The sequence below is a fragment of the Pan troglodytes genome, chromosome 16 (assembly GCF_028858775.2).
Source record: "Pan troglodytes isolate AG18354 chromosome 16, NHGRI_mPanTro3-v2.0_pri, whole genome shotgun sequence".
NCBI lineage: Eukaryota > Metazoa > Chordata > Mammalia > Primates > Hominidae > Pan > Pan troglodytes.
The window spans coordinates 82,179,878-82,207,351 of NC_072414.2; the positions used below are offsets into that span (position 1 = coordinate 82,179,878).

The 27,474-nt window shown below is 41.4% G+C and overlaps 1 protein-coding gene across 1 annotated transcript in view; it reads left to right on the top strand.

Moving 5' to 3' along the window:
• The first annotated feature begins 371 nt into the window (after positions 1-371).
• The window catches only part of IQGAP1 (IQ motif containing GTPase activating protein 1), a 114,093-nt gene continuing 86,990 nt past the window's right edge, over positions 372-27,474 (top strand). Inside the window, exons 1-2 of the mRNA XM_523157.8 lie at positions 372-593; positions 2,962-3,061. Of these exons, the coding sequence (XP_523157.3) occupies positions 539-593; positions 2,962-3,061 (155 nt within the window). The 5' untranslated portion in view covers positions 372-538. The remainder of the gene's footprint in view (positions 594-2,961; positions 3,062-27,474) is intronic.

Genomic DNA, 27,474 nt, shown 5'->3' on the forward strand with positions numbered 1-27,474 from the left:
CAAAGGGTGCCTTCTCCAAATATTGGTGCAGAGGTTAGCTGGGCCGGCAAGAGAAGGGAGATGACCCACTATTTTGATTTCAGGCAGCAGACACCGGCAGCCTTTCGGTTAGAGTTGCGGATAGGGTAGTGGCCCTGGGGGCGGGGCTATAAACCTGGGCGGGCATTCCCGGCAGGGCAAGCTCAGCGTGAGCCCGATTGGAGGATGGGCTCTACCTTCTTCCTTCCGCCTACGGAGACCATAGCGGGATGCAGGGCGGGGCCGGGTTGAGGGGGCGGAGCTAGGGGCGGGGCATGGTGACTCTGGCCCCGCCTCTTTCCGGCCGCTCAGGGCGGTGTCGCTGGGGCGGTGCCGCTGGGGCGGTGCCTGCGGGGTGGGGCTGACGGCATGGGGCGGGGCCTGCGGGGTGGGGCTGACGGCATGGGGCGGGGCCTCGGGGACCCCGGCAAGCCCGCGCACTTGGCAGGAGCTGTAGCTGCCGCCGTCCGCGCCTCCAAGGTTTCACGGCTTCCTCAGCAGAGACTCGGGCTCGTCCGCCATGTCCGCCGCAGACGAGGTTGACGGGCTGGGCGTGGCCCGGCCGCACTATGGCTGTGAGTGTGGGGCTCCGCGGCGCGGGGGCTTCGGGCTGGGCTAATTGCAGACGAGGCGCGATTTTCCTGGGGGCTCGGCCGGGCGGGTGGGGCAGGGCGGCTGCCGGCAGCTCGGACCCGGAAGAGCTGTCCCGGTGGGGCGGCGGGCGGGGAGGCCCCTGGTTCGCGCCCCCTCGGGGTCCGAGGCGGCGGAGAGGACCCCCGAGGCCTCCCGCCTTAGCTGGGGCCGCGGTAGGGGGAGCCCCACCCAGCGCCTCTCGCCGCCCAGGCTCGGCCGAGATTGGGGAAGACGGCCTAGAGTGAGGTGGCAGGATGACCGCGCAGGGCGTGTCCCAGGGACTGGGGTCTGGGTACGCGGGCTCTGCCCGTTTCGTGGAAAGGCGCTGCCCTAGTGTTGCCTGCGGGGTAGACCCAAGGGATAGACCAGGGTCCAGACCTGTCCGGTCCCAGGCTAGCTACGAGGTGCCGTCCTGGGCAAGTCACTTCAGTTTTCTCGGGCTTAGTTCCCTCCTCAAGATTTCAAAAGTAAAATAGTAATAAAGAAAAAAAAAGAAGCAGAAAATCCTCTGACTTCCTCATTTTCTGTTGTCGGCCCTGGACGTCATTGAACTGCAGGCAGGATTGGCTAAAGGAGGACCCTTTGGGATTTTGAGGTTTTCGGTTTTATTTTATATTCTGGGAATAATGTTCTTTTTTTAAAGGATCAACATTTCACGCATCAACAGTTATACGTGAGGTATTGTGCCACGTTTGTGAAATTAAAGATGAGTAAGATCAGGCCCTGCCTCCAAAGAGCGTTTTAATCAGAGTCAGACAGGTGTGCAAGCTAATGATTATAAGGTGCAATAATGATAAAAGATGCTGAACTTACTAGCCATACAGAGTAATGTAGGTAAGGAGAAGGGGCCTGGGGAAGACAGTATGAGAACGGGAGGTGACTTTTTTTTTTTTTTTTGGAGACAGGGTCTTGCTCTGGTCGCCCAGCCTGGAGTTCAGTGGTGCAATCTCAGCTCACTGCAAACTCCACCTCCCAGGTTCAAGCGATTCTCCTGCAGTCTCCCGAGTACAGGCGTCGGCCACCACACTGGCTGATTTTTGTATTTTTAGTAGAGACAGGGTTTCACTGTGTTGGTCAGGCTGGTCTCAAACTCTTGATCTCAAATGATCCCCACGCCTCCACCTCCCAAAGTGTGAGCCACTGCACCTGGCCTGAAGGTGACATTTGAACAGAGCCTTGAAGAATGCTGTGTAGAAAGTTTGACAGGTGGCCAGGCATAGTGACTCCTGCGTGTAATCCCAGCACTTTGGGAGTCCGAGGTGAGAGGATCGTTTGAGGCCTTGAGTTTGAGACCAGCCTGGGCAGCACAGTGAGACTCCATCTCTTAAAAAAAAAAAAAATTAGCCAGGCGTGGTGGCCCATGCCTGTGGTCCCAGCTGCTTGGGGCTGAGGTAGGAGGATCATTTGAGCCCAGAAAGTCGAGGCTGCAATAAGCCATGATTGTGCCACTGCACTCGAGCCGGAGTGACAGAACAAGACCCTGTCTCAAAAAAAAAAAAAAAAAAAAAAAGTTTGATAGGGCATGTGGAACAAGAGACAGGACCTGAGGGAAGAGCATAAACAAAGGTATTGAAAGTAGAGGGATACTGTGTTGGGAACTGAGTGGTGTGGACTGCACGGTGGTGGGAGGAAGGGAAGAGGAGAGTTTCCAAAAATAGTTGGGACCAGACTGGGAAAGGCCTTGAATGCCTTCCCAAGGAGTTAGGAATTTATTCCATACCTGGTGCCCATGAAGGAAGCAGATTGCTTCAAGGTTAAGCTCAGGCTTTGGAGACAGACTCTCCAGGTTTGGATTCAGGCCCTGTCACTTATTTGCCATGGGGCTGAGTTCAGCCAGCCTCAATTTCTTCGTCTGTAAAATAGGAGTGATAATCACAGGATTGTTGTGGGGTTTCAATGAGAGAATGCGTGTAAAATGCTTCGTACAATTACTGCCACTTATTTCTCAATAATTGCTGGCTTTGGTCATTAATAAAAGAGGGAAACAACATTATCAGATCTGTATTTAGAAGGAGTTCTGGCAGATAGGGACAGATTTGGGCCAAAATCTCAAGCCAGTATTTTTCAAGGGTACACTGAAACTTAGTACATATTTATATTATCATACTTTTTAAAAAGGTCAAGATGATTATAGTTGAAACCACATAGTTCTTTTTTTAAGAAAGTCATTGTAGTACACCTGGCTGGCTACACACTCATTAGTTATCCTGACTTTCTAGGTGAGTGGCAGGAAATTGATTCTGTGGCAATCTTTTATCACTCAGGAAGGCTACAGATCCTGGTGTTTACATTCTTTCTTTTATGTTGTAGCTGTCCTGGATAATGAAAGACTTACTGCAGAGGAGATGGATGAAAGGAGACGGCAGAACGTGGCTTATGAGTACCTTTGTCATTTGGAAGAAGCGAAGAGGTAAAGATTGGCTGGCTGGAGAGAAGATTAAGAGAAGGGAACTGACAATAGTGTGAATACAAATAAAGATTGCTTTGAGGCTGAGCACAGTGGTCCATGCCTGTAATCCCAACACGTTGGGAGGCTGAGGTGGGGGGGAGTCACTTGAACCCAGCTGTTTGAGACCAGATTGGGCAACATAGTGACACCCCATCTCTACAAAAAAATTTTAAAAATTAGCCAGGCATGGTGGTGCATGCCAGTAGTCCTAGCTACTCGGGAGACTGAGGAGGGAGGATCACTTGAGTCCGGGAGGTCGAGGCAGCAGTGAGCCGTGCTCTCACCACTGTGCTCTAGCCTGGGTGACAAAACTCCTGTTTTTGGTGGGGGGGAAAAAAAAGAAAAGATTTATTTGAGTATGTTATAGATGTAACTGGGAAGCTGGTGGTTGAGGGAATAAGTATAGGTAGGGTATTTATTTATGGCAATAAGTAGCCTTGATGAGAGTTTATCATGAATCACTGTGATGGGCGTTTAAGTGTACTGAACGGTTTTCCAGGTTTCTATTGTTCAGTCTTATGCTTATTGTGCATGTTTTGGGCGTTACCAACTGTGGGGTGGAAATAGCATTTTTAGGGTTTGAAGTTATTGGCTTTAATGTTTCACTTATTCTTCGTGAATTTTGATTTATATATGAATTGAGTCTCCTCCTCCTATGACCTGCGGAGTGGCTGCTTGGTTTGGGAGGCTTAGAACCGTGGTGCTGTTGGTGTAGGTCCATCTGTTTGGCAATATTCAGAGTCAGCATCCTCTGCATTCTTTGTGAAGTGAATGTAAAGCTGCTCTTTTCCTTTTTCAGATGCCCCACAACCTTGTGGTCTTAATTTTAGAGTGTCATTTTGTTATCAGTGATTCATTTCTTTTGTTCTGGTGCTTGTGTTCTTTTGCAGAGTCCCAGGGTAGATGTAATTATAGATCATGTATTCTATAAGTGAGCTTTGGTGGAAAAGTCAAGTGAGGGATAATGAAATATTTGTAATTAACGTTTAATAAAAAGGGTGTTTGAAGTGGTGCTAATAAACAAGTGTGTGTGTATGTGTGTATTTTAATTCTGAAAATCTTAAAATTCTGCAAGAAAGTCCAGAGAACAGTACAACAAACATCAGTGTATTCCAGAACTAACAAATGTTAACATTTGAGATATTTCCCTTTCCTCTAAAAACAAAACAAAACAAAACCAACATCGCTACATTTAAAGTCTTTTTTGTGCCCCTCTGGTCCCATTCTTCCTTCTCCTGGGGCAAACACTAACCTGTATTTTGCATGCCCTCTTGTGTCTAGGCTTCTTTTCTGAGCTTAAAACTTCCAGGAAACTGGAGCTTGGGTTTCAGTGATGACTTAAGTGAGGAGGATAACACTTGTCTTTCTAAATAATAGAAGATGACATAGCAAGGCATGCTATATCACTAGAAAAGGGGGCATTTTCTCATATGAAGTTTATAAGAAAACAAAAACTGTAAGATCTCTGCCATTTAAATTGTGGATTTCAAGGTTTGGAAAGTCAAAGAATTTGGAAGCTGCAGCTGTTCTGAGAGACCATCTTGTGCTCTGTGGAGCTTTGGTGATTCCACTGAGGTGACCTGGGGGTGAGAGGGAAGAGCTTCAACACACCTTCCTTCCCCCATCCAAAGTAGCTCTGCTTTTGTTTTACTGTTGAATTTCTTGAATAAAATTCACTTGTTACAGAGGGTGTTTTGGCTAACACCTCCCCTCCCCCAAACACTACCACTAACTAGTTCAACTGCTAATCTAGTTCAACCATCTCATTTAATGAAGAAACTGAAGCCTGAGTTTTTTTGGTCTACTTGTAGTTTTCTTGATTGAAGAATAGTTTCTATCTTTTTTTTTTTTTTTTGGTACAGTCTCGCTCTGTTGCCCAGGCTGGAGGGCAGTGGCGCATCTTGGCTCATTGCAACCTCCACCTCCCGGGTTCAAGCGATTCTCCTGCCTCAGCCTCCTGAGTAGCTGGAATTACAGGCATCTGCCACTACGCCTGGCTAATTTTTGTATCTTTAGTAGAGACTGGGTTTCACCATAATGGCCAGGCTGGTCTCAAACTCCTGACCTCAGGTGATCCGCCCGCCTCAGCCTCCCAAAGTGCTGGAATTACAAACCTGAGCTGCTGCGCCTGGCCTCATCATTTTTTTAACTATGGTTGTTAACCAGGTGTGTGCATTAGAATCACCTGGGGAACTTAAAAAAAAAAAATACAGCTATCTGGGTCCTACCATAGAGATTGTGGTTCAGTAGGTCTGGGTGGGAGATCCAGACACATATAGTAGTCCCTTGGTATCTGTGGGGGTTTGGTTCCAGGACACCTGCAGATATCAGAATCCACAGTTGCTCAACTTCCTTATATAAAATGGCATAGTATTTGCATATAACCTTAGCACATTGCATAATATATACTTGAAAACATCTCTAGATTACTTATCATACCTCTAGATTACTCTAGATATATCTCTAGATTACTTATCATACCTGATCCAATGTAAATGCTACATAAATAGTTGTTACACTATATTGTTTTATTTATATCTTTCTTTATTTTTTTCTGACTATTTTTGATCCATAGTTTGTTGAATCCATGGATGCAGAACCCATGGATAAGGAGGGCCGACTGTATTTTAAATGTCTCTAGTGATTCCGATGCTCCTTCCTTGGCCCCCACTCCTCCCCCTGTTGAGAAACAAGATTTAAAACTCTGCCTTATGCTGGGATATCATGACCTCAGTAAAATGTTACACTTCATCCTATTTCTTCATCAGGTTCTGCATTAGCAAGGCATTTTATTTTCAGCTACTCTAGAGCGTCTTTTTTTCTGTCAGGTGTCTTTTCCAGTATAGGAAAGTAACCCATTTCCTTTAAAGACCACCCAGCAGGCATGATCCCCTGAGGTGTTTTTTAGTTGAGTGCTTTTGCATACTTAAGGAGTAACTGACCTGGCCCGGTGGCTCACGCCTGTAATCCCAGCACTTTGGAAAGCTGAGGTGGGCGGATCACCTGGAGGTCGGGAGTTCGAGACCAGCCTGACCAACATGGAGAAACCCCCGTCTCTACTAAAAATACAAAATTAGTCGGGCGTGGTGGCGGGTGCCTGTAATCCCAGCTACTCGGGAGGCTGAGGCAGGAGAATTGCTTGAACCTGGGAGGCAGAGCTTGCGGTAAGCTGAGACAGTGCCATTGCACTCCAGCCTGGGCATCAAGAGTGAATCTCTGTCTCAAAAAAAAAAAAGGCAGTGGAGACATTTGTGATGATCTTCAGGTTTTTTTTTTTTTTTTTAAGGGAGGGCATAATAGTGGCATATTACCCTAGCACACCCTGCCCATTGGCCTGGCATTGTGGAAAGGTGCCTGGTCTATTTTATGGAGGCAATCATAAAACTGGGTGTAGTGATTTTTGTTGTTGTTTAAGACTTTGATTTTAAAAAATCAAGGTTGGAAGCACCTATTTAGATTGTAAACTAGAGAGGACAAAGGAAAGAAGCCTGGGAATGTTATGGTGAGAAAAGAGGACTAGAATCCCTGTCAGCCACCTATGTGGCTGCTGCCACCCCTAAAAAGTGTTGTGAGTGCACCAAGGACAAATGGCATGCTCTTCGTTATTAGTGAGCTATTAACCTCTTCCAGTTCTTTCTCCTACCTTGGTGAACCGGCCTGTATCTTGTGTGTTCCTAGGGCCCCTCTTTCCCCTCTAGCACTAGACCCAGTTTGCCTTTTTGGTTTGGTTCCATCCTGTTTCCTCCATAACCTCCACCCCTCCCAAGTTGGAGGAGCCCCAATATCTGGGATTTACAGTAACTCTAAGGCCAGGAATAAAGATCATAGAGATTGGAGGGAGAAAAGGTTCCCCTCTTCAGTTCTATTTATAATACCTCTACTCCTCCTACTAAAAGCTCCACCTTTTAGTACAGTGGCCCCATTGTGTATCCTAGGGCACTCCATTTTCTCCTCTGCCTGTAACAGAGCTCTTTCTTGGGAAAAGAGAGGAGTGTGTAGAGAGTGAATATGACTGTGTAGAGGCAGTGAGTATAAGTAAGAGAGTATAAGTGTAGAGAGACGAGAGTTTTCTGTGGCTGTGGGTTTGTGTTTCCCTGAAAGGTTAAGTGGGAAAATTTAGGGGTGATTCCTATAAATGAGCACTGGGAGTGGTTGAGAAATAGAAAATGTAGAGATTTCTGCTTTTCTTCATTGTTTGGAGAGCAGCTTCAATAATGAAATTAAGCCGCTGTTCTAATGAGATATCACTTAACGATTCAAGGCTTTTTGCTGAGGGCTGCACGATAGATCAAGGATACATCTTAAATTATTATTTATGCTTAAATTGAAGCTTATTTTTATCCTTTTGCCTGTTCTTATTGAGTTTTACATTTGTTTAGGCTAAGGAGCAGGGGTTTTTTTTGTTTTTTTGTTTTTTTTTTGAAACGGAGTCTCGCTCTGTCGCCCGGGCCAGAGTGCAATGACGCTATCTCGGCTCACTGCAAGCTCCGCCTCCCAGGTTAACGCCATTCTCCTGGCTCAGCCTCCCGAGTAGCTGGGACTACAGGCGCCCACCACCACGCCTGGCTAATTTTTTGTATTTTTAGTAGAGACGGGGTTTCACCGTGTTAGCCAGGATAGTCTCGATCTCCTGACCTCGTGATCCGCCCGCCTTGGCCTCCCAAAGTGCTGGGATTACAGGCGTGAGCCACCGCGCCCGGCCGGCTAAAGAGCAGTTGTATAGGAGCAATGAATACCATTTCACTCAGTTGAAGGAGGTAACATTTAAATATGTGAGGTATGTTCAGTGCTTAGGTCTTGGACAGGAGGAAGTAACAGATCAGAATAAGGTTCAGGTGAAAAGAACCAAGAAGAGAACGTGTCAGGCAGGACAGAACAGGGAATTCTGCAAGTGAGAAGAAAGTACGATTAGTACTGGAAATGGAAGAAAATTCAGCTAGGTTAAAGGTCACAGGAAGAAAGTTAATTCCAGCATTCTCTGAGTTTCAGACAATTCCTGGTGTGCACTTTCAAGTCTGTCATGGGCCACCTTTCTGCTGCTGAGTGCCCGTACCCTAGCTCAAGGAATAGGGCACACCCCTCTTGTAGAAGGGAAGGTAGGAACGCTGGCTGGTTGGAGACTGTCAGCAACTCCACGGTGATAAGTCGAGCTTAGCACTAAGTAGAAGTATGTCACTTTCTGTAATTTAGAGGAATTGAAAAGGTATCTTGGAAAGAAATTAGTTCTTGGGAACAAAGTCTTTTTTGTGCATATGTCTTTACTGTTGGCATAGAGCATTTTCTGGGATGGGCTCTTCAGATCTCCTCTCCCTGTAAGTGATATCAGAATTCCATGAATGTTGGGATATGTCCAGGCTGGCACCCTGTGATCATGAAAATAGAAGTTAAGACATTTAAGAAGCAAGAAAACAAAATGGGTAGGTGAGGTGACTAGGAAGAATATCATGCCCAGCACTTCTAGAATTCTCAAAATGAGGAGCATCACTTAAATTTTGAGGGGGATCATTTTTAGGATGGTGATCCAAGCTCTCTTTGTACAGATGAGAAGTCTAGTTATCTCATGAGACCCCGTGTGACTAAAGGACCATAGCATATAGCTGCGTAATGGCACGGTGGCACTAGGAGCTGATCCATTCTTTTATTTATAATTACCAAGGGGAAGTATGGGGTGAGATTTATTCGTAACTCTTAAAATGGTGACATACACTATTTTAAGAATAAACCTCCATTCTTTTTTCGGATATTAATTTAGTGCAACGGCCTTGGACAGGCTCCACCATAAGAAGTGGGTTGCATTTAAAAGTGTATTTATTAAAAGTGGTTGAAGCTGAGTGCTTTTCTGTATTGTAACACTGTTGCAAATGGGGAGTATTCATTCCTAATGTGGCTGCCGAAATCTTTTTACCCTACCATGTAGCTGAAAATTTAGCAAAAAAAAAATTTTTTTTTTTTTGGAGACAGAGTCTCGCTCTGTTGCCCAGGCTGGAGTGCAGTGGTGCGATCTGGGCTCACCACAACCTCTGCCTCCCGGGTTCAAACGATTCTCCTTCCTCAACCTCCCGAGTAGCTGGGATTACAGGTGCCCACTGCCATGCCTGGCTAATTTTTGTATTTTTAGTAGAGATGGAGTTTGACCATGTTGGCCAGGCTGGTCTCCAACTCCTGACCTCAAGTAATCCACCCGCCTCGGCCCCCGCAAAGTGCTGGGATTATAGGCGTGAGCCACTGCACCCAGCCTAGCAAAATTTAAAATTAAGAAATGTAAAGAGTTGAACTAGTTAGTACCCATTATTATTACTAAGAAAAGTCATGTGGCTCTATATTCTCATAGTACGAATAATTAAGTAAAATAGAAATTCAAAAGTATGAATAAAATTTCTTTGAAAATCTTGAATGTTGAGATATCTTGCCGCAGTGAAAAGAATCAGACTTTCTGTTTTGGCAGGTGTGAGTTCTGATTCTGGTTTTGCAAGTTGCTTAACGTCAGGGAGTGAGCCCAAATTTGTCCTTTGCAGAATGGGAACGCTATGCATCTTACAGAGCTGCTGTGATGGTTAATTGCTTGGCACAGTGAAATACAGTAGGCACTCAACAAACTTTTTTTTTTTTTTTTTTTTTGAGACGGAGTCTTGCTCTGTCGCCCAGGCTGGAGTGCAGTGGTACAATCTCGGCTCACTGCAACCTCCGCCTCCCAGGTTCTCACCATTCTCCTGCCTCAGCCTCCCGAGTAGCTGGGACTACAGGCGCCTGCCACCACACCTGGCTATTTTTTTACATTTTTAGTAGAGATGGGGTTTCACTGTGTTAGCCAGGATGATCTCAATCTCCTGACCTCGTGATCCACCTGCCTCGGCCTCCCAAAGTGCTGGGATTATAGGCGTGAGCCACCACGCCCGGCCTGAACTCAATAAACTTTTATCCAAGCACCTGGATAAAGGATATCCTGAATTTTTTCTTTTCTTTTCTTTTCTTTTTCTTTTTCTTTTTTTTTTTTTTTTGAGATGGAGTCTCACTCTTGTTGCCCAGGCTGGAGTGCAGTGGCACTATCTTGGCTCACTGTAACCTCCGCCTTCTGGGTTCAAACGATTCTCCTGCCTCAGCCTCCCAAGTAGCTGGGATTACAGGTGCCTACCACCATACCCAGCTAATTTTTGTATTTTTTAGTGGAGACGGGGGTTTCACCATGTTGGCCAGGCTGGTCTCGAACTCCTGACCTCAGGTGATCCACCCGCCTTGGCCTCCTAAAGTGCTGGGATTACAGACATGAGCCACTGTGCCCGGCCTCCTGAATTTTCACATTAAATCTGCAAAAGGAAAAGCAGATTTAATGTGAAGATGATAGGAATTTTCTGGGCACTTTCAAGGTCCTAAGGTTGGTAGCCCTAGTTTTTTCACTTCAGACCTTAGCTTTTATCTGAAGGAAAACACCAGAAACAGAAGATACTTCTAGGGAGTGGAATGGGGGTAGAGGGTGTGAGATTTCCTTTTTACTTAATACTGTACTATATATTTAAAATGCTTTTTACAGTGATAATTTTATAATAAAGGAAAAGAAGGGATAAAGTAAAAGGAAAAACTGTATATAATTTTTAGATATAATCACAAATTCAGATTTTTAAGTTACTACACAGATGTTCCTCGATTTAGGAGGGGGTTATATCCCAATATTGTAAGTCAAAATGCATTTAATACACCTAACCTACTGAGTATCATAGCCCAGTCCACCTTAATTGTGCTGAGAATACTGATGTTAGCTTACAGTTGGACAAAATTATCTAGCACAAAGCCTATATTACAATAAAGTATTAAGTATCTTGGCTGGGCGCGGTGGCTCACACCTGTAATCTCAGCACTTTGGGAGGCCAAGGCAGGTGGATCACTTGATGCCAGCAGTTCGAGACTAGCCTGGCCAACATGGTGAAACCTCATGTGTACTAAAAATACAAAAAACATTAGTTGGGTATGGTGGCGTGTGCTTGTAATCCCAGCTAGTCTGGAAGCTGAGGCACAAGAATCACTGGAACTGGAAGGTGGAGGTTGCAGTGAGCCGAGATCACGCCACTGTACTGCAGCCTGGGTGATAGAACCAGACGTTGTCTCAAAAAAAAAAAAAAAAAAAAAGTGAATATAGGAAATTTTCCTTGAAAAAACAAAGATACTCCTACCTCAGCTTCTCAAGTACCTGGGACTATAGGCCCACTTCACCTCACCTAACTAATAAAAAAAATTTTTTTTTTTTGTAGAGATGGGGTTTCTCTATGTTGCCAGGCTGGTCTTCATCTCCTGGGGCTCAGGCTATCCTTCGCTAAAGTGCTGGGATACAGGCGTGAGCAGCCACACCTGGCCTGTATTGTCTTAATTTACTATTTTCAGTGGCCATCTAATGTTCATAATTTATTTAGGTTTATTCCTGTTTAAAGTTCTATTGCTCTGATTGCTGGATAATTTAAACATTTTCTTACATATTTGTTTATCAGTATTATTTTCTTATGCAAATTTTCTGTTTTTGTTATGTGCCTGGCTTCTAGGGTCATGATGTTAACTTTTGTGAGCTCTTTTATAACATGGACTTGACTTTCTCTCGTATTTGCTGCAAACATTTTCCCTTGATGTTTCATTGTATTTGTTTTCTTCATTGTAGTTTTAAGTTTTATTGAGTTTAAATGTCAGTCTTTCGATTTGTAATTTCTTCTATCAACTCGAAGTCTAGATAGTTTAATTTCTCTAAAACCTTGCCAAAATTTTCAGTTTAATAATCGGTTGGCTTACTTTTTATATATTTGTAGAGATGGGGTCTTGTAATGTTGATTGTAAGGGGAACTTAGCCCGAACTTCTGGCCTTAGGTGATCCTCCTGCCTCAGCCTCCCAAAGTGATGGAATTACAGGCCTCTAATATCCTTTAAAAACCAGCTGTTTATTACCTATTAGCAATTCATGTCTGTTTTGTCAAATATTATGTATATATATATTTCTAGTTCTGGACTTTTAAATTATGGTGAACCATATTTCATTTTTTTGAGAAAAATATATATGACTTTGTTATACTTCTTATCATTGAGAAACAACATCTGAAGCTAGCTTAATTTTAACTCTATGACAAGTAACTTGATTTTTTTTTCCTTTTTTCGTGACTTGAAATTTGTAGAATTGTTGTTCCTTGAGGTATAAACATTTCCCCAGTTAACATGTTAGGGTTGCTATTGGCTTAGCAATTTTGCCTGCAATGTGGAGACTTTTCTTGGTTTATAATGTCTCTTGTTTGTTTATTTTAGCTTTAGGAAATTGTCCATTATGCCTGTGGTGATTAGTTAGATCTGTGTAGTCTATTTTATGACTCTTCTTCATTTTGTTTACGTTAAATAAGCGTTCTAGGTATGTGTCTCACATACATCTTTTGTTGCACTGACTTGATTTTCTACAGTCTTGATATTTTTTCCTTGGTTCTGTTAATGGTAGTTGCTTTGTCCTATTGTAGTTTATATTTTTAATTAATTCCTTTTCCGTCTCCATTCTTGTTAATAGCTTAAATGATCTCTTTTTAGTTCATGAAGAAGAGTGTGGCACAAAAGATCCTTTCAAGGTGAAAAAAAGGAGCAGGTAGCCAAGAGAGTTGGGTTGCATAGTTTACCACTTCCCCTTATAATCCGTAGGTGTTGAAATAGATGTGGCCATGAAAAACCAGTGTTAATCAGGCAGCTGAGTGTATGGATTGTCCACCAGTCAAGGTTGGGGAAAAAATCTGGCTGGGCTAAGTGTGGCCCGTTAGTTTGACCTCATTTGGCATATATTTCTTCTGGTCTTACAGGTCAGAGCAACTGTTTTTATATATTTTAATGTCCCTAATGACAAAATAGTAAAAATACATTTGAGGACCCAAGTTGGCATGTTCTAGGAATTTCATTTTCCGGCTTAGTGTGGTGACCTGCCTCTGATTGCTGTACAATTCCTTCTGCTTCACAGTGTCACATCTGGGGATACCAGTTGGTAGTGGAACCTGTTTTGGACATTTTTAAGCCTTGTGGTATCTGATGGACTCTTGGTTGTTTCTAGCTGGTGCTAAATAAACCCCTTGACAAGAAGTATTTGTGTAAGAAAGCGCTGGTAGGCAAAGTGAGAACATCCGGAAGTGATTCATATTACTGTGGTTGTTTGCTTAATTCAGGACTTGGTTGCCTAGAGACCATATCTTTGAGCTAGCTGAGTGAAGTGCCAGTGGAACCTGGAGGGCCTGTGGCCTACCGGATCAAATCAGGGCTCTGCTCCTTAATTTTTCTCCTGAAGTCTCCTAGCAATCTGATTGATCTCTGTGGTTTGACAGTGCGTGAATTAAAAAAATCTTAAACATATTAATGTTTAAGAAAGATCTGGTTAATGGTTTATTTTGAAGAGTAAGAGTTTACTTGCTTAAGTTTGAATGTTGGGTTAAAATTTTTTTAAAAAATCGTTGTATGTTGGGAAGAATTAGTTATTTCAATAAGGCATTTTATTCTAGAAACCTCAGTACTTTAAGGCAGCTAAAGGAAAGCCAAAATAATCCCCCAAAACAAAAAACCAAAAACCTGCAATTTGCAAGGCAGTCATAATCTAAAATATTTTCTGTCTGTCCCAAAGTCAGTGTATTCCCCTTGCCTCTCCCCCTCTTCCTCATTGTCGTGATTAGTACCGTTTATTGCATACTTTCTACATGCAAGGCACTGTGCTAAGCACTTTATATGCTTTATCTAATTAGCTATTCTTGAAGCCCTGTGAGGTGCTTATTATCTACATTTAACAGATAAGAAAGCAAAGCTCAGAGAGGTTAACTCATTCATCTAATAAGTGGTTGATCCAGATTTCAGGTTTGGCAAGAACTCTGAAGTCCTTTCTCTTAACTGCCATGTTAGTCTGCTGCTGCTAAACTTCTGGTTCTAAAAATAATGACAACAGTAGTAACTACTGTTAGTTAAGCAGAATGATGATGAAATTTACATATTACATTATTGTGAGATAGGCATTATTTTTATTTTAAAGAGGGAAAAAAATAGAGTTGATAACACTTTTCCCAAGGTCATATATTGGAATTCAAGCCCAGGTTTGTGACACCAAAGCTGGTGCTCTTAACTTCTGCAGATGCTGAAGTGGCAACATTTAAGTCTAACCTCTTTAACTGGTGCCCAGAGACATTAAGTAACTTGTGTAGTTTTCAAGTCAGTGAGGGAACTCCATCAATTTCCTGCCACTTATTTTGGAGTCTCTTCCACCTGCCACCTGAGGGAAAGTCTCCAGTTGTCTTATGTATTTTTGTGTCTAACTAGCTTGTTGGACCCTTCCTAATTGCTTCCCTTCTTCATAACCTGGTATCTGCTTTGAATTCAGCTTAGAAAGGTGTTCCTTCCTACCACTTTCTTGTTTGTTAAAGAGTTACCTCATACAGACAGGAGTGGCAAATTGGATTGGAAATTGCCTTGGATCATTTGGCAAGAACTGTATTTTTGGGGTTGTGGGAGGAGGAGAGGCCTGTCTAAAAGCTCTATTTCTTCTTTACTCAGAATACCTTCCTGTTGACTCATTGGAAATCATAACAAAAAGCAGAAGGAACATTGGAGAGGCAGCTGCCAGCCCAGGGCTTGGCTTCTGTTGGGGCGGCTGTTTGGGGATTTAGACACACTGGGCTCTAAGAACTGTGAGGTTTCTGCAGCAGAAGGAAATAGTATTACTCTGATAGGTATTTATTCATAAGGTTAAAAAGTGTCAGACTATTGCTTGGGATTATTGATGAGCAACATAAGAAACTAAAAATATTTTCTCAAATAGAATTAACTGGTGATCCTAAAAACAGAATGAATTGAGGAATACAAGAGGGAATGGGGCAAAATTAGAAAAGGAAAAGTTGAAAAGAAGAGAAAAAAAAACTTACAATCATTAAAAATAGGAAAAAGATAACATTTAAATAGAAAAAGTCTCACAGATATGCATGCAGTAGGCATTAATCAGCAGGTCATTTTACTGTAAGTAACATACATCTCAGATGACCTTTAAAACAGCTAAAAGTAAACAAAATTTGTCTTTTATTTAAATGACTATTATAACAAAATGTTTTTTGGGGCTGGGCCCTGTGATTCACACCAGTAATCCCAACACTTACGGAGGCCGAGGAGGGAGGATAGCATCAGGCCGGGAGTTCATGACCAGCCTGGGCAACATATTAAGACCCTGTCTCTACAAAATATAAGAAATTAAAAAAAGCCAAACGTGGTGGCACACACCTGTAGTTCCAGCTACTCGGGAGGCTGAGGTGGGAGGATCACTTGAGCCCAAGAGTTCGAGGCTGCAGTGAGCTACGATCACACTGCTGCACAAAAATGTGTTTCTTCCCTGAAGACATGCTATGTCATTAGTTTGGGCAATACCTTTTCATAATTGATAGTTTAAAAAGGTAGTGTTTGACAATGGCTTGACTTTTGGGGTTTTCCTTAAAAATTTGAGAATTCCCATAGAAATGTTTTTTAGATAGATTTGGTCTTAATTTAAAATTTTTAAATTTAAAACATTTTTTTCTTAGAAATAGGTAATACACAGACATGATACATAATTCAGAGACTATGCAAGTATATAACACTGAAAAAAAGTCTATATCCTTAGTCTTCTTTCTCTAGCTATTCAGTTATTTTCCCCACATGGAACTGCTATCATGATTGTGTCTCTTTCCAGAGATATTCTGTGCATGTAAATACAAATCACTTTGATTTGTTTAGAAGTGGTAGCACACTGTACATTTTGCTTTGCATCTTTTTGTTGTTGTTTTTTGAGATGGAGTCTTGCTCTGTTGCCCAGGCTGGAGTGCAGTGGTGTGATCTCGGCTCATTACAACCTCCACCTCCAGGGTTCAAGCGATTGTCTCGCCTCAGCCTCCCAAGTAGATGGGACCATCAGGCCTGGCTAATTTTTGTATTTTTAGTAGAGACAGGGTTTCACCATGTTGGCGAGGCTGGTCTTGAACTCCTGACCTCAGGTTATCTGCCCGCCTTGGCCTCCCTAAGTGTTGGGCTTACAGACATGAGCCACCGTTTTGCTTTGCATCTTAAAATTCATTCCATATGAGTGAATGTGGAATGAAGTGCCTCTTGTTTTCCTTCACAGTTTTAGTTTTCGGTTTTGAAGTTAACCTGTCAACGGACATTTTCTCCTCAGCTTTTGCTGTTATAAAAAGTCACTTTGTAGGTATGCCGTTGTGCATGTATGAGTATTCTTGCAGGATAAATTTCTAAAAGTGTAATTTCTGGGTCAAAGGGAATATGCATATTTAGTTCTCAAAAATATTGCCAATTTGCTCTCGTAAGAGGTTGTACCAGTTTGCACATCTGCCTGTCAATAATGTACATATAAGAAGGCTGTTTCCGCTTTAATTTTACCAACCCAGAGTATTACAGATTTTTTACATTTGCCAGTTTCATAGGTGAAAATGGTATTTCATTGTAGCTATTTTGGATTATCTAATTATGAGTGAAGATGAGCATCTTTACATGTGTTTAAAAGCCATTTGTATGTTCTTTTCTGTGAACTTTTTCGGTAGAATCCTTTGCTCATTTTTCTATTGGATTATTCATCTTTTTCTTATTCATTGTGGTAAGAGCTCTTTATATATTGAGGAAATTGGCTCGTTGTACACCGTGGGTGTTATAAATATTCATTCCACTTTGTCCTTTAATTTTTTTTTTTTTTTGAGAAAGTCTCATTCTGTTGCCCAGCCTGGCGTGCAGTGGCCCGATCTCGGCCAGGTTCAAGCGATTCTTGTGCCTCATCCTCCCGAGGAACTGGGATTACAGGCGCGTATCACCACACTCGGCTAATTTTTGTATTTTTTAGTAGAGACAGGGTTTTGCCATGTTGGCCAGGCTGGTCTTGAACTCCTGATCTCGGGTGATCCACCCGCCTCGACCTCCCAAAGTGCTGGGATTACAGGCAAGAGCCACCTCACCTGGCCATTGTCCTTTAAATTTTGACTTTGTATTTCAAATAAAGTTTTAAAACATATTTGAACTTACTAATATTTTACTTTTAGCTTTTGAATTTTTTGCATGATTTTTAAAGAGTCTTATCTATACTGAGATTATATAAAAACATTCTCCCATGTTTTCCTCTAGTATGTTTAGGATGTAAAGTGTTTTAATATTTAACTCTTTGATCCATTTGGAATTTATTTTGGTGTGAGGAGTAAGATAGATCCTGCTTTTTTGACTTTTGAATCGTATTTTACATTTTGAGTCTTAGCAGTGTCTTAGGAAATGTGCTCTGGAGGGTGTCTTGTGCTCTAGTTTATGAACTGATATCTTAATTTTTTTCAGAACAAGGCAGCTTCAACTGTTGAGCTTTTTGAAACATATGGCTTAACTATCCTTTTAGGGAATTTGGTTAGGATTTTCCAGAGTGCTTTCAAGCAAGTTATATTGTAATGCTAAACAGATTAATATCGTGTAGTAAAGTTGGCATTGAGAAAACAGGTTTTGAATTAACAGCTTTGACATAAAGACTGTGAAGAGATTGCTAGACTTGCCAAACTAACATAATTTATTCTTTGTGTAAAGGAGAGTGCAAATTTGGAGTTTGAAAAACTGTGTGGCTGACTTTCTAGATCAGTATTTTTTGAGGTATATTGTGCTGTGACATTAAAGAAAGGGTTTAGTGGTGAAATAAGTTTCAGAAATACTGAGTTAAGCCAAGCCAAATATTATTCAAGTGGCAAATTATTTGGAATCTTTGTCATAGACTTGTAAATTCTGAGTCTCCAAGGCAAAGGATAGTGTATGCAATATTCCTCAAACCTACTTTATCAATAGTGTTCCAGGTTTTTTTTTTTTTTTTTCTGGTTTGCGAACACTTTTTTTTCTATCAGAGTTACGGATTTGAGGGACTATTTTTTCTCTCTTTTACTTTATTTTTTATTTTTGGACTCTAAGACTTTCTTCAGAGACTATTTCAAATAAGAATTTGGGAGATGTTCATGGTCACTTCTCAGCTATTTTGTGTTTTATGATAGTTAGTTTACATTCTCCGTTGAGTTATCCTGTTCTTGGCTTATAGAGCTTAAATTAAAGCCATAATTGTACTAATTGGATAGGTATAATTGCTCGGTGATCTTTAAGGCATTGCGAAGGACGGGAGTGTGGTTTTTAAAAATGAGGGGTGCAAATGTACTAATTATTAAAAAGGAAAAGATAAATATGACAAATTCTGGTCTAGTAAACTAGTTTCTGGCAAAACATTGGACCAGAAAAATTCCAGAGCACATTGTCAGATGGATAACTTATGAACACTTAGCGAGAAAAGTGATGCTTGGGAGCCAACATGGGCTCCCTAAAAAAAGCCCTGTCACATTAACATCATTTCCTTTTGGACAGGGTCACCAGATTGGTGAATCAGAGAAAAACACACGCCTGGCAATTTTTTGTATTTTTAGTAGAGACGGGGTTTCACCGTGTTAACCAGGATAGTCTTGATCTCCTGACCTGGTGATCCACCCGCCTCAGCCTCCCAAAGTGCTGGGATTAGAGGCGTGAGCCACCGTGCCCGGCCGGGGTTTGTTTTTGGTTGATGAAAGTGTTCTGGAATTAGATAGTGATGACGGTTGTACAACATTGTGAATATTCTAAAAGCAACTGAATTGTATATTTTAAATGAGTTTACGTTACGAATCGTATCTCAGCAAAAACAGCTGCAGATTTTTAGTTCAGAGAAAGCACTTTTAGGGCATGTTATTTGTAAACATTTTTATTGGGACTTACTAGGGCGTCAGTGATGTGTCAGTGAAGTTAGGATTTTACTTGTTTCTGGAGAGATAGTTAATATATTGTAAGACACATTTTGCTTTCAATGTACCGTGAATCTAATAATGAAATTCAATAGTAATAAGTGTGATGTCCTACATTGGAGTTCAAACAGTGTATAGGATAAGGGAGAGAAGTAGCGTTAGTGGGAATAACGTTGGTGGGAAACGAAAACAAAATGAAAGAAACCTGAGAAGTTCATTAACTCATTAGTAGATATATGGTATATGCAGCCAAGGAAAAGATGGTTCCGCTATCCTCTGGACTAATCGGAGGCTTCCTGAAATTGGTGTTTAGCTCTGGAGGCCATACTTTAAGATGGATCTCGTAGTCTAGAGCAAGGATGTTAGATTTGTGCTAGGTTATTTTACACCCACAGCAAGCACTGCTGATAGATCAGAATCCTTTTCAACATAGAAGCTGAGGAACCACTCCCAATCAGGGGGTGTTGGTTGTCCATTAGTTGAGACTTAGTTGTTGCTCCGGGATGAGAGCGTGTTCGATGAGTATGACCAGGATGATAAAGGGTCTACCAATTATGATCTATGAAGAATAATTGAGAATACTGAGGCTATATAAAATGGAAACAAGATTTAGAAGAAATATAAGATCAGAATCTCAGAAGCTCAACCTTTCATCTGGTTTAGGAATTCAGTCAACTGTTATATTAACATTTTACCTACTTTACTAAAAAATTCCTGAGAGATCGGAGGGGAGTTCATTTTGTCAGATGTGGTGCCAGGGGAACAGAACTAGACAATGGAAATCTGCTTAATAGGAGGATAGTTTCTTATATAACAATAAGAAATTTCCAAACGGTGTCTGAGCTGCTTTGGGAAAACCCATGTTGCAGATTTTCAGGTTTAGACTGTGTAACAGTTTAATGGAAGATTGTTATGTTCTAACCTAAGTATTTTCTCATTATTTAAAAACAATTTTTATTTCATTTCCTGTGTTATTAAAAACTATTTTTATTTTGAATGACTTGATACTATTCCATTGCTCATTTTTTCTAACATGGCTAAGAAGTTGGGAAAATTCCTCCAATAAAATAATTACTTTAAAGCAAGTAAAACACGTTTTTAGCTCCTCCATTGTTCAGGACACTCTGGGAGAACTGAAGAAGATGCGAAAGTATAAAACAGTCCTGCCCTTAGGAGCTTACGGATTAATTGAAGACAGGGCATAAACATTTGAAAAGTTACCCAACATCAGAGAATGAGAGGTCTCAGTGTCACAAGGCAATATGTAATTGCTGAGGAAATGATGCAAATAGTTAATGTGTGAGAGTTTAGACAGGGAAAGATTATTTTATGGCTGGGTTTTGCAGGATAAGCTGACATTGTATGGTCAGTGAGCGTTTCCCTTTCAAGGGAAAGCATAACACTATGTATACTTGTCTTGTTCTCTGTGCTCCTTTAGAGTTGAAGCTCTTTCTACTTCCTGGTACCCAATGGCACCTCTCACCACAGTGCTTTTTACAAAGTAGGTGCTTGGGGATATTGTTAAGTTGAATGAGTACAGAGTTGTGTGGGATGTGGGAATTGTGGTAGGAAAAAGAATTTCAGTGTTATGGTGATAAGAGCTTGGGGTAATTTTCTGTTTTGGTTTTTGTTTTTCTTTTATTATTTGGTTATAATTGAGACCAGGAGTAATACGGTCCCTAAGTAAGAGAGAAAGAGCAGTGTGTGTCTTTTCAGTAGAGTCTTTCTAATTTATTCAAAGATAAATTAGAAAAGGATTCTACCCTTATGTACATAAATATTAGGCGATAGATATAAAGTGCCATAAGAAAGTTTAGAGGAAGTTTGGAACGAGAAGAGATTATTTCTGATGGTAGGTCATGAAAAGGTTCGTGGAGGAGAGGTGACTTTTGAAGGTAACATTTGAATTGGCAGGGATGGTTGGGGCTGATCACCTAAAAGTTATACTAAACCTTTTATTCTTTGTGGGCATCCCTGTCTCTACCTTCCTGCATCATGGCATGATGACATCTATTTTCTCTCAGAACTTCTTCACATTTTGGCCCTAACAAATTTACCCCATCTCATTTAACATGCTATCTCTTAAAAAATTAATTAATTAATTTTTAGAGAAAGGGTCTTGTCCTCTTGCCCAGGTTGGAGTGCAGGGGTGCAATCATAGCTCATGGCAGCCGGGAACTCTTGGGCTCCAGCCATCCCCAGACCTCAGCCTTGTGAGTAGCTGGGACTGCAGATGCATGCCACCATGCTGGCTTAACATGCCATCTTGACCTCTTTCCCTGTAGCAGTGGGAAAAACGTATTTTTCTCCTAACACTTAACCTTCTATCTGTGATCTAGATCCTATCCCTTCTTGTCTTCTAGGGTTCTTATTCCAATGTTATTTTCCCAACTATAACTTGCACTTTTTTTCCTGCTGCTTCTTTCTCTTTAACACATGAACATCCTCACCCATTCAAGATACACTTCCTTACTCCTAGATACCCTGATTGTTTTCCCCTCTTTGTTCTTTCAAGGAAAATTTCCTATATTCACTTTTTTTTTTTTTTTTTTAGATAAGGTCTGGCTCTATCACTCAGGCTGGAGTGCAGTGGCACGATCTCGGTTCATTGCAACCTCCACCTCCCGGGTTCAAGCGATTCTCCTGCCTCAGCCTCCTGAGTAGCTGAGATTATGGGTGCCCGCCACAACAGCCAGCTAATTTTTGTATTTTTAGTAGAGATGGGGTCTTACCATGTTGGCCAGGCTGGTCTCGAACTCCTGACCTCAAATGATCCACCCGCCTTGGCCTCCCAAAGTGCTGGGATTACAGACGTGAGCCACTGCGCCAGGACTTAATTTTTACATTTTTTTGTAGAAACAGGTTTCACTGGGTTGCCCAGCCTGGCCTCGAACTCACGAACTCAAGTGTTCTACTCACCTTGGCTTCCCAAAATGCTGGGATTGCAAGTGTGAGCCACTGTGCCCTGCCCCTATATTCACTTCCTTATCTTAACTCATTTGGATGTAATTCCTGTGCCTTCCTTTTCCCCATTGAAATTTCTCTTGCTCAGTCCCACCAACAGTGTAAAAGTGTTCCTATTTCTCCACATCCTCTCCAGCACCTGTTGTTTCCTGACTTTTTAATGATCGGCATTCTAACTGGTGTGAGATGGCATCTCATTGTGGTTTTGATTTGCATTTCTCTGATGGCCAGTGATGAGGAGCATTTTTTCATGTGTCTTTTGCCTGCATAAATGTCTTCTTTTGAGAAGTGTCTGTTCATATCCTTCGCCCACTTTTTGATAGGGTTGTTTGTTTTTTTCTTGTAAATTTGTTTGAGTTCTTTGTAGGTTCTGGATATTAGCCCTTTGTCAGATGAGCAGATTGCAAAAATTTTCTCCCATTCTGTAGGTTGCCTGTTCACTGTGATGGTAGTTTCTTTTGCTGTGCAGAAGCTCTAGTTTAATTAGATCCCATTTGTCAATTTTGGCTTTTGTTGCCATTGCTTTTGGTGTTTTAGACATGAAGTCCTTGCCCATGCCTATGTCCTGAATGGTATTTCCTAGTTCAACCATTGTGGAAGACAGTGTGGCAATTCCTCAAGGATCTAGAACTAGAAATACCATTTGACCCAGCCATCCCATTACTGGGTATGTACCCAAAGGATTATAAATCATGCTGCTATAAAGACACATGCGCACGTATGTTTACTGCGGCACTATTCATGATAGCAAACACTTGGAACCAACCCAAATGTCCATCAATGATAGACTGGATTAAGAAAATGTGGCACATATACACCATGGAATACTATGAAGCCATAAAAAAGGATGAGTTCATGTCCTTTGTAGGGACATGGATGAAGCTGGAAACTATCATTCTCAGCAAACTATCACAAGGACAGAAAACCAAACACCGCATGTTCTCACTCATAGGTGGGAATTGAACAATGAAAACACATGGACACAGGGTGGGGAACATGACACACTGGGGCCTGTTGTGGGGTAGGGGGAGGGGGGAGGGACAGCATTAGGAGATATACCTAATGCTAAATGATGAGTTAATGGGTGCAGCACACCAACATGGCACGTGTATACATCTGTAACAAACCTGCATGTTGTGCACATGTACCCTAGAACTTAAAGTATAATAAAAAAAAAAGAAAGAAAAAACATTCCCAAGATCCCCTCAAAAAAAAAAAAAAAAAAGAAAAAGAAAAAGAAATTTCTCTTGCTCATATCACCAATGGCCTAATTGCTATGTCCCATGGAAATTTTTCTAGTACTTAATCTCTGCAGCATATGTCACTCTTTCCTGTTCACTTCATGGAGTTTTCTTCCTTTTAATTGGGTATCTTTTTTATGCTTTTTGAATTTCGAACTGTGTATTGAAGTATTGACCTGTGTAAAAAATATATTGCCTATCTAAGAAAATCAGTTAGCATTCCTCTGGGAAACTCACTTGGCCATCCATCCTTACCCCAGGTCTAAGTTAGATGTTCCTCTCTCATGTATCTTTATTATAACTTTTCTCTTTCCTAATGCACTGTTAGCCTTAGAAGGCAAGTACTACATTCTTTCTTTCTTTCTTTCTTTTCTTTTCTTTTTTTTTGGAGACAGGGTCTCACTCTGTTACCCAGGCTGGAATGCAGTGGTGTGATCTGGGCTCACTGCTGCCACAACACCCCCAGGCTCAGATGATCCTCCTTGTCTCAGCCTCCCAAAGTGCTGGGATTATAGGCGTGAGCCACCTCACCTGGCAGTACTGTGTTCTTAATGCATATCATAATTAACCCCCACTCCCTTATTTTCTTACTAAATAGTAGGTGTGAAATTTTCACCTATTTTTGACATATATGGCTCTAGCAGAGGATTGCTTTTACAGAGAAATAGGTACCTGTCTTCTACTTTGTAGAGGACTCTTACCTGTTGTTTTCTTCTCAAGAGCTGCTCACAGGTTAGTAATGATTAGGCTGTAGAGCTGCTCACAGCTTAGTAATGATTAGGCTGTAGCTTCTGAGACTTAGCTATCATCTAGATTTAACTCAGTTTTGGAATTTCATTTCATTTCATTTAAGATTAAAAGGTCTTTCATGCTCCATGATAAGTGGTAAACTAGGGATGGATGGATAGATAGACAGCTGACCATGGTAATGTTTCACCAGACTCTGGATCTGAAGACTTGATCAAGGAGTAAGTAATCTATTAGCCGAGACTTAAACAAACAAAAAACTTTATTGGAGTTTAATACACATCCCACAAAATCCACCTGTTTTTTTAATGTACAATTCAATAATATTTAGTAAATTTGCTGAGTTGTGCAACCCATCACTATGATCTAGTTTCCATTTCTCCAATAAGACCAGGGACTCTATTGAAATAAAACAATTAGACATGTAATTTTGACAAGTAGACTTGACCTATTCTGTCTGATTATGCTAAGAATGAAGTGATTTGCTCAGGGGTCTGTATTAGATATAAATACACACAGAAGTTAAATATATAACTTGAAGCAAAAACATTTCCCTGTTTTTCACTTATTCCTATAGCTTTTCAGATTGGCCTAATTTATACTCAAGTTTCCTTTAAAACAGATACTATCAAGATTTCTCATTTTGCTTGTATGGTTTGAAAAACAAGCCTTTTTTGTTCCTTGGCTGGATTACTGCAATACTTTCTTTAGTGTCTCCTCACTTCTCTCTAGCCCTTTCTCCTACAACTGCTCAGAATGGTCTTTTGAATTAAATCTTATTCTTTAATTCCTGTGTAAATCCTTCCAAGGGTCTGCACATTCTCTGCCCTTGGCCTGACGTATTCTCCCTTATCAGCACATACCACAAGTCTTTCAAGACCTATACAATCAGTACCATTTTCTCTGGGAAGTCATCCTGATTCCCCTCTTTCTGCGTATGGTGAAGAATGCTTTATGGAATACTCTGCATTCCTTTCTCTCAAGACTTAGATTTACCATTACCATATGGAAATTTCTAGGCTGTTTCCAATGCCTAGGTGGTGCTCAGAAGTGTTAGTGGTTTAGTAGAATCCTAATTGGGGAGAAAGACAGCCAAATTTGGGAGGTTTTTTAGCATAGAGTAACCCTGGCATTTGGGGATGTTTGCTGTGCAAGATGGGTGTGGTACCAGAGGAGCTGTTCCTGGAGGAACTGAATCTCAATGGCTTGAAGTGGTCAGTTCCGGCATTGGTATGTTCCCCTTCTGTATTGCACAGAGCTGGGAAACCACTGAAGTCATGTGCTCTGCAGAACTTGTTCAACTGGTTTCCTCTCCACAGACCCCTAATTCAGATTTCCACCCTTATTCTTTTCTGCATATGCTCTTAGTCTGGGCTTGTTTTAAGGTTTACCACAGTAGAGTTCTCAGTATAGTTATTTATTTGTCTTGCTGAGTGTAGAGTGGGTAGGGCCAAGTATTTATTCCCTTTGAAAAGTGTTATCAGTAAGACAAGATAGACAGGTATTATGTAAATCATGGAGTGTCAGACTCCATTAGCAGGTTTATTTCTGTGGATCTAACCATTTCACCCCCACACTCATGTGTACATACACATATACATAGCTATCATTATTTAGAGCCTACTGCTAGTTGCTGGGTGAGGTGTCAGAGCCCTGGCATTGGAAAGTAGTCAACTCACAGGTTGGTAGGAAGAATTTACTGACAGCAGTATAGGTTTGAAAAAGGAAAGTTTTATTAGAAAGAAGGAACTCTGCAGAAGAATGCCTCAGCAAGAGAGAACTGAGCTCGCGGTGGATTTTTCCTTAGGGTATTTATGGAACTTAAAGCAGGAGCTTAAGGGTAGTTTGGACCATATTAGCCAATAGGTCATGATAAATGATTACATTTTTAGATGTAATGTCAGCAAGGGTTGCACAGTGAGTTTCGGCATGGCATTCCAGAGATGTATAGAAAGTCTAGTTGCTTACAAATTTTAGGTTGAAAAGAGAGCTGGAACCAGGTGCCGATTTTAGATAATAGGGAAGTTAATTACTTCTAAATTCCTCAGATAAGAAGTTTTGCCTCTGAATGGTCTCCTTAGTGGACTCCAGGTGATCACTAGTATTTGGTATATATCATCTCATTTAATCCTTACAACAACCTTATGAAGTTTGGTGTGTTGCTAATCCTGCTTTATATATGGGAAATGGAAGCTCAGAGAAGTTAGCGGGATAACATGTCATTCTTGGTTTTTCTTATGTCCTTCCCTCTTATCTCAGGGAGGAAGTGGGGTATATTCCTTTCTGTAGCTGGCTGCCGCCTCTGCTCTTCAGAACCTTGCTTTCTTTTGTTCTTATTCCTGTATCTTTAGCCCCTCCTTCACGTGTTCTTTTCTTGCAGACTATAAAAATATACTTTTTCCACAATCATTTAAAAAAAATAAAAAGACACTTTCCCAGGACATGTCACCATCTCAGACTAACTCCTTCTCCGTTCCCCCTAGTTTTTCCTCTTCCTTTCTTACACTTCTAGAAAAAGAAGTTGGCTGGGTGCAGTGACTCATGCCTGTAATCCCAGTACTTTGGGAGATGGAGAAGGGGGCGGGGGGGGAGTTGGGGGTTGGAAGTCAAGAATCTCTTGAGTTCAGGAGTTCCATACCAGCCTGGACAACATAGTGAAACCTTGTCTCCGTTATAAAAAAAGTAATAATAATAAAATAAAAATTAGAAAAAGAAGCCTACATTTGCTGCCTCTCCTTCCTACTTTTAGTTACTTTTCTAGTTATTTTAAATGGACTCCTGTGTCACCACTCCACTGAGACTCCCCTTACAGGAGCCAAAGATGACCTTCTTGCTTGTGTGCCACATTCTTTTCTCTTCACCACCTGCCTCTCTGCAGCATTGAAAGCTGGTGACCTCTACCAGTTTGCTGATTTTTTCCTTCCTTGATTGCCATTGTGTGATTCTCTCCTGGTTCTTAACTTGATCACAGACGCTATCTTTGTCTCTTTCACCTCTTAAGTGTTGGTGTTCTCTGAGGCACAGTGCTTCAGCTTTTACATTTTTCTCCACAGCCTCTTTCTCTGTGGGCTTATCTACTCTTGTGGTGCCATTTTCCAGATTTAGGTCTTCAGCAACAGGTCTCCCTCCTGAGACCTGTGTTTCCAACTGCCTACAAGATGCCACTGTCTGGATGTCCCGTTGACATTTCAGGCTGAACATGTTTCAACCATGAATTGCTCATCCTCTCCGGCTTTTGTGGGTGTCCCCAGTCTTGTTTAATGGCATCATCTTTTATGTAGTCATCCATGCCGCAAGTCACCAAATCATCTTTTAAAAAATAAGAAAAGAACCTTCTCTTTTCGTTTTATAGAAGTGTTTGTAAGTTTGCTGTAGATGGTATATGGTGCCAGATTTTCTCCTAGAATTGTGTGTCAGAATGTGGGGCTTCTCGACACACTGGACAACAATGTTATTTTAAAAAATCTTTGCTAGTCTGATAGCTGAAGATGGTGATATTGTTACTTTACTTTGCATTTCTTTGGTTAGTAGTAAGATTGAGAAATTTTCTTATAAATTACTGGCTATATGTATATTTTATGAATTTTTAAATTTGTGTTTCTAGCATATTTTTCTAGGGAAATGTTTGCCATTT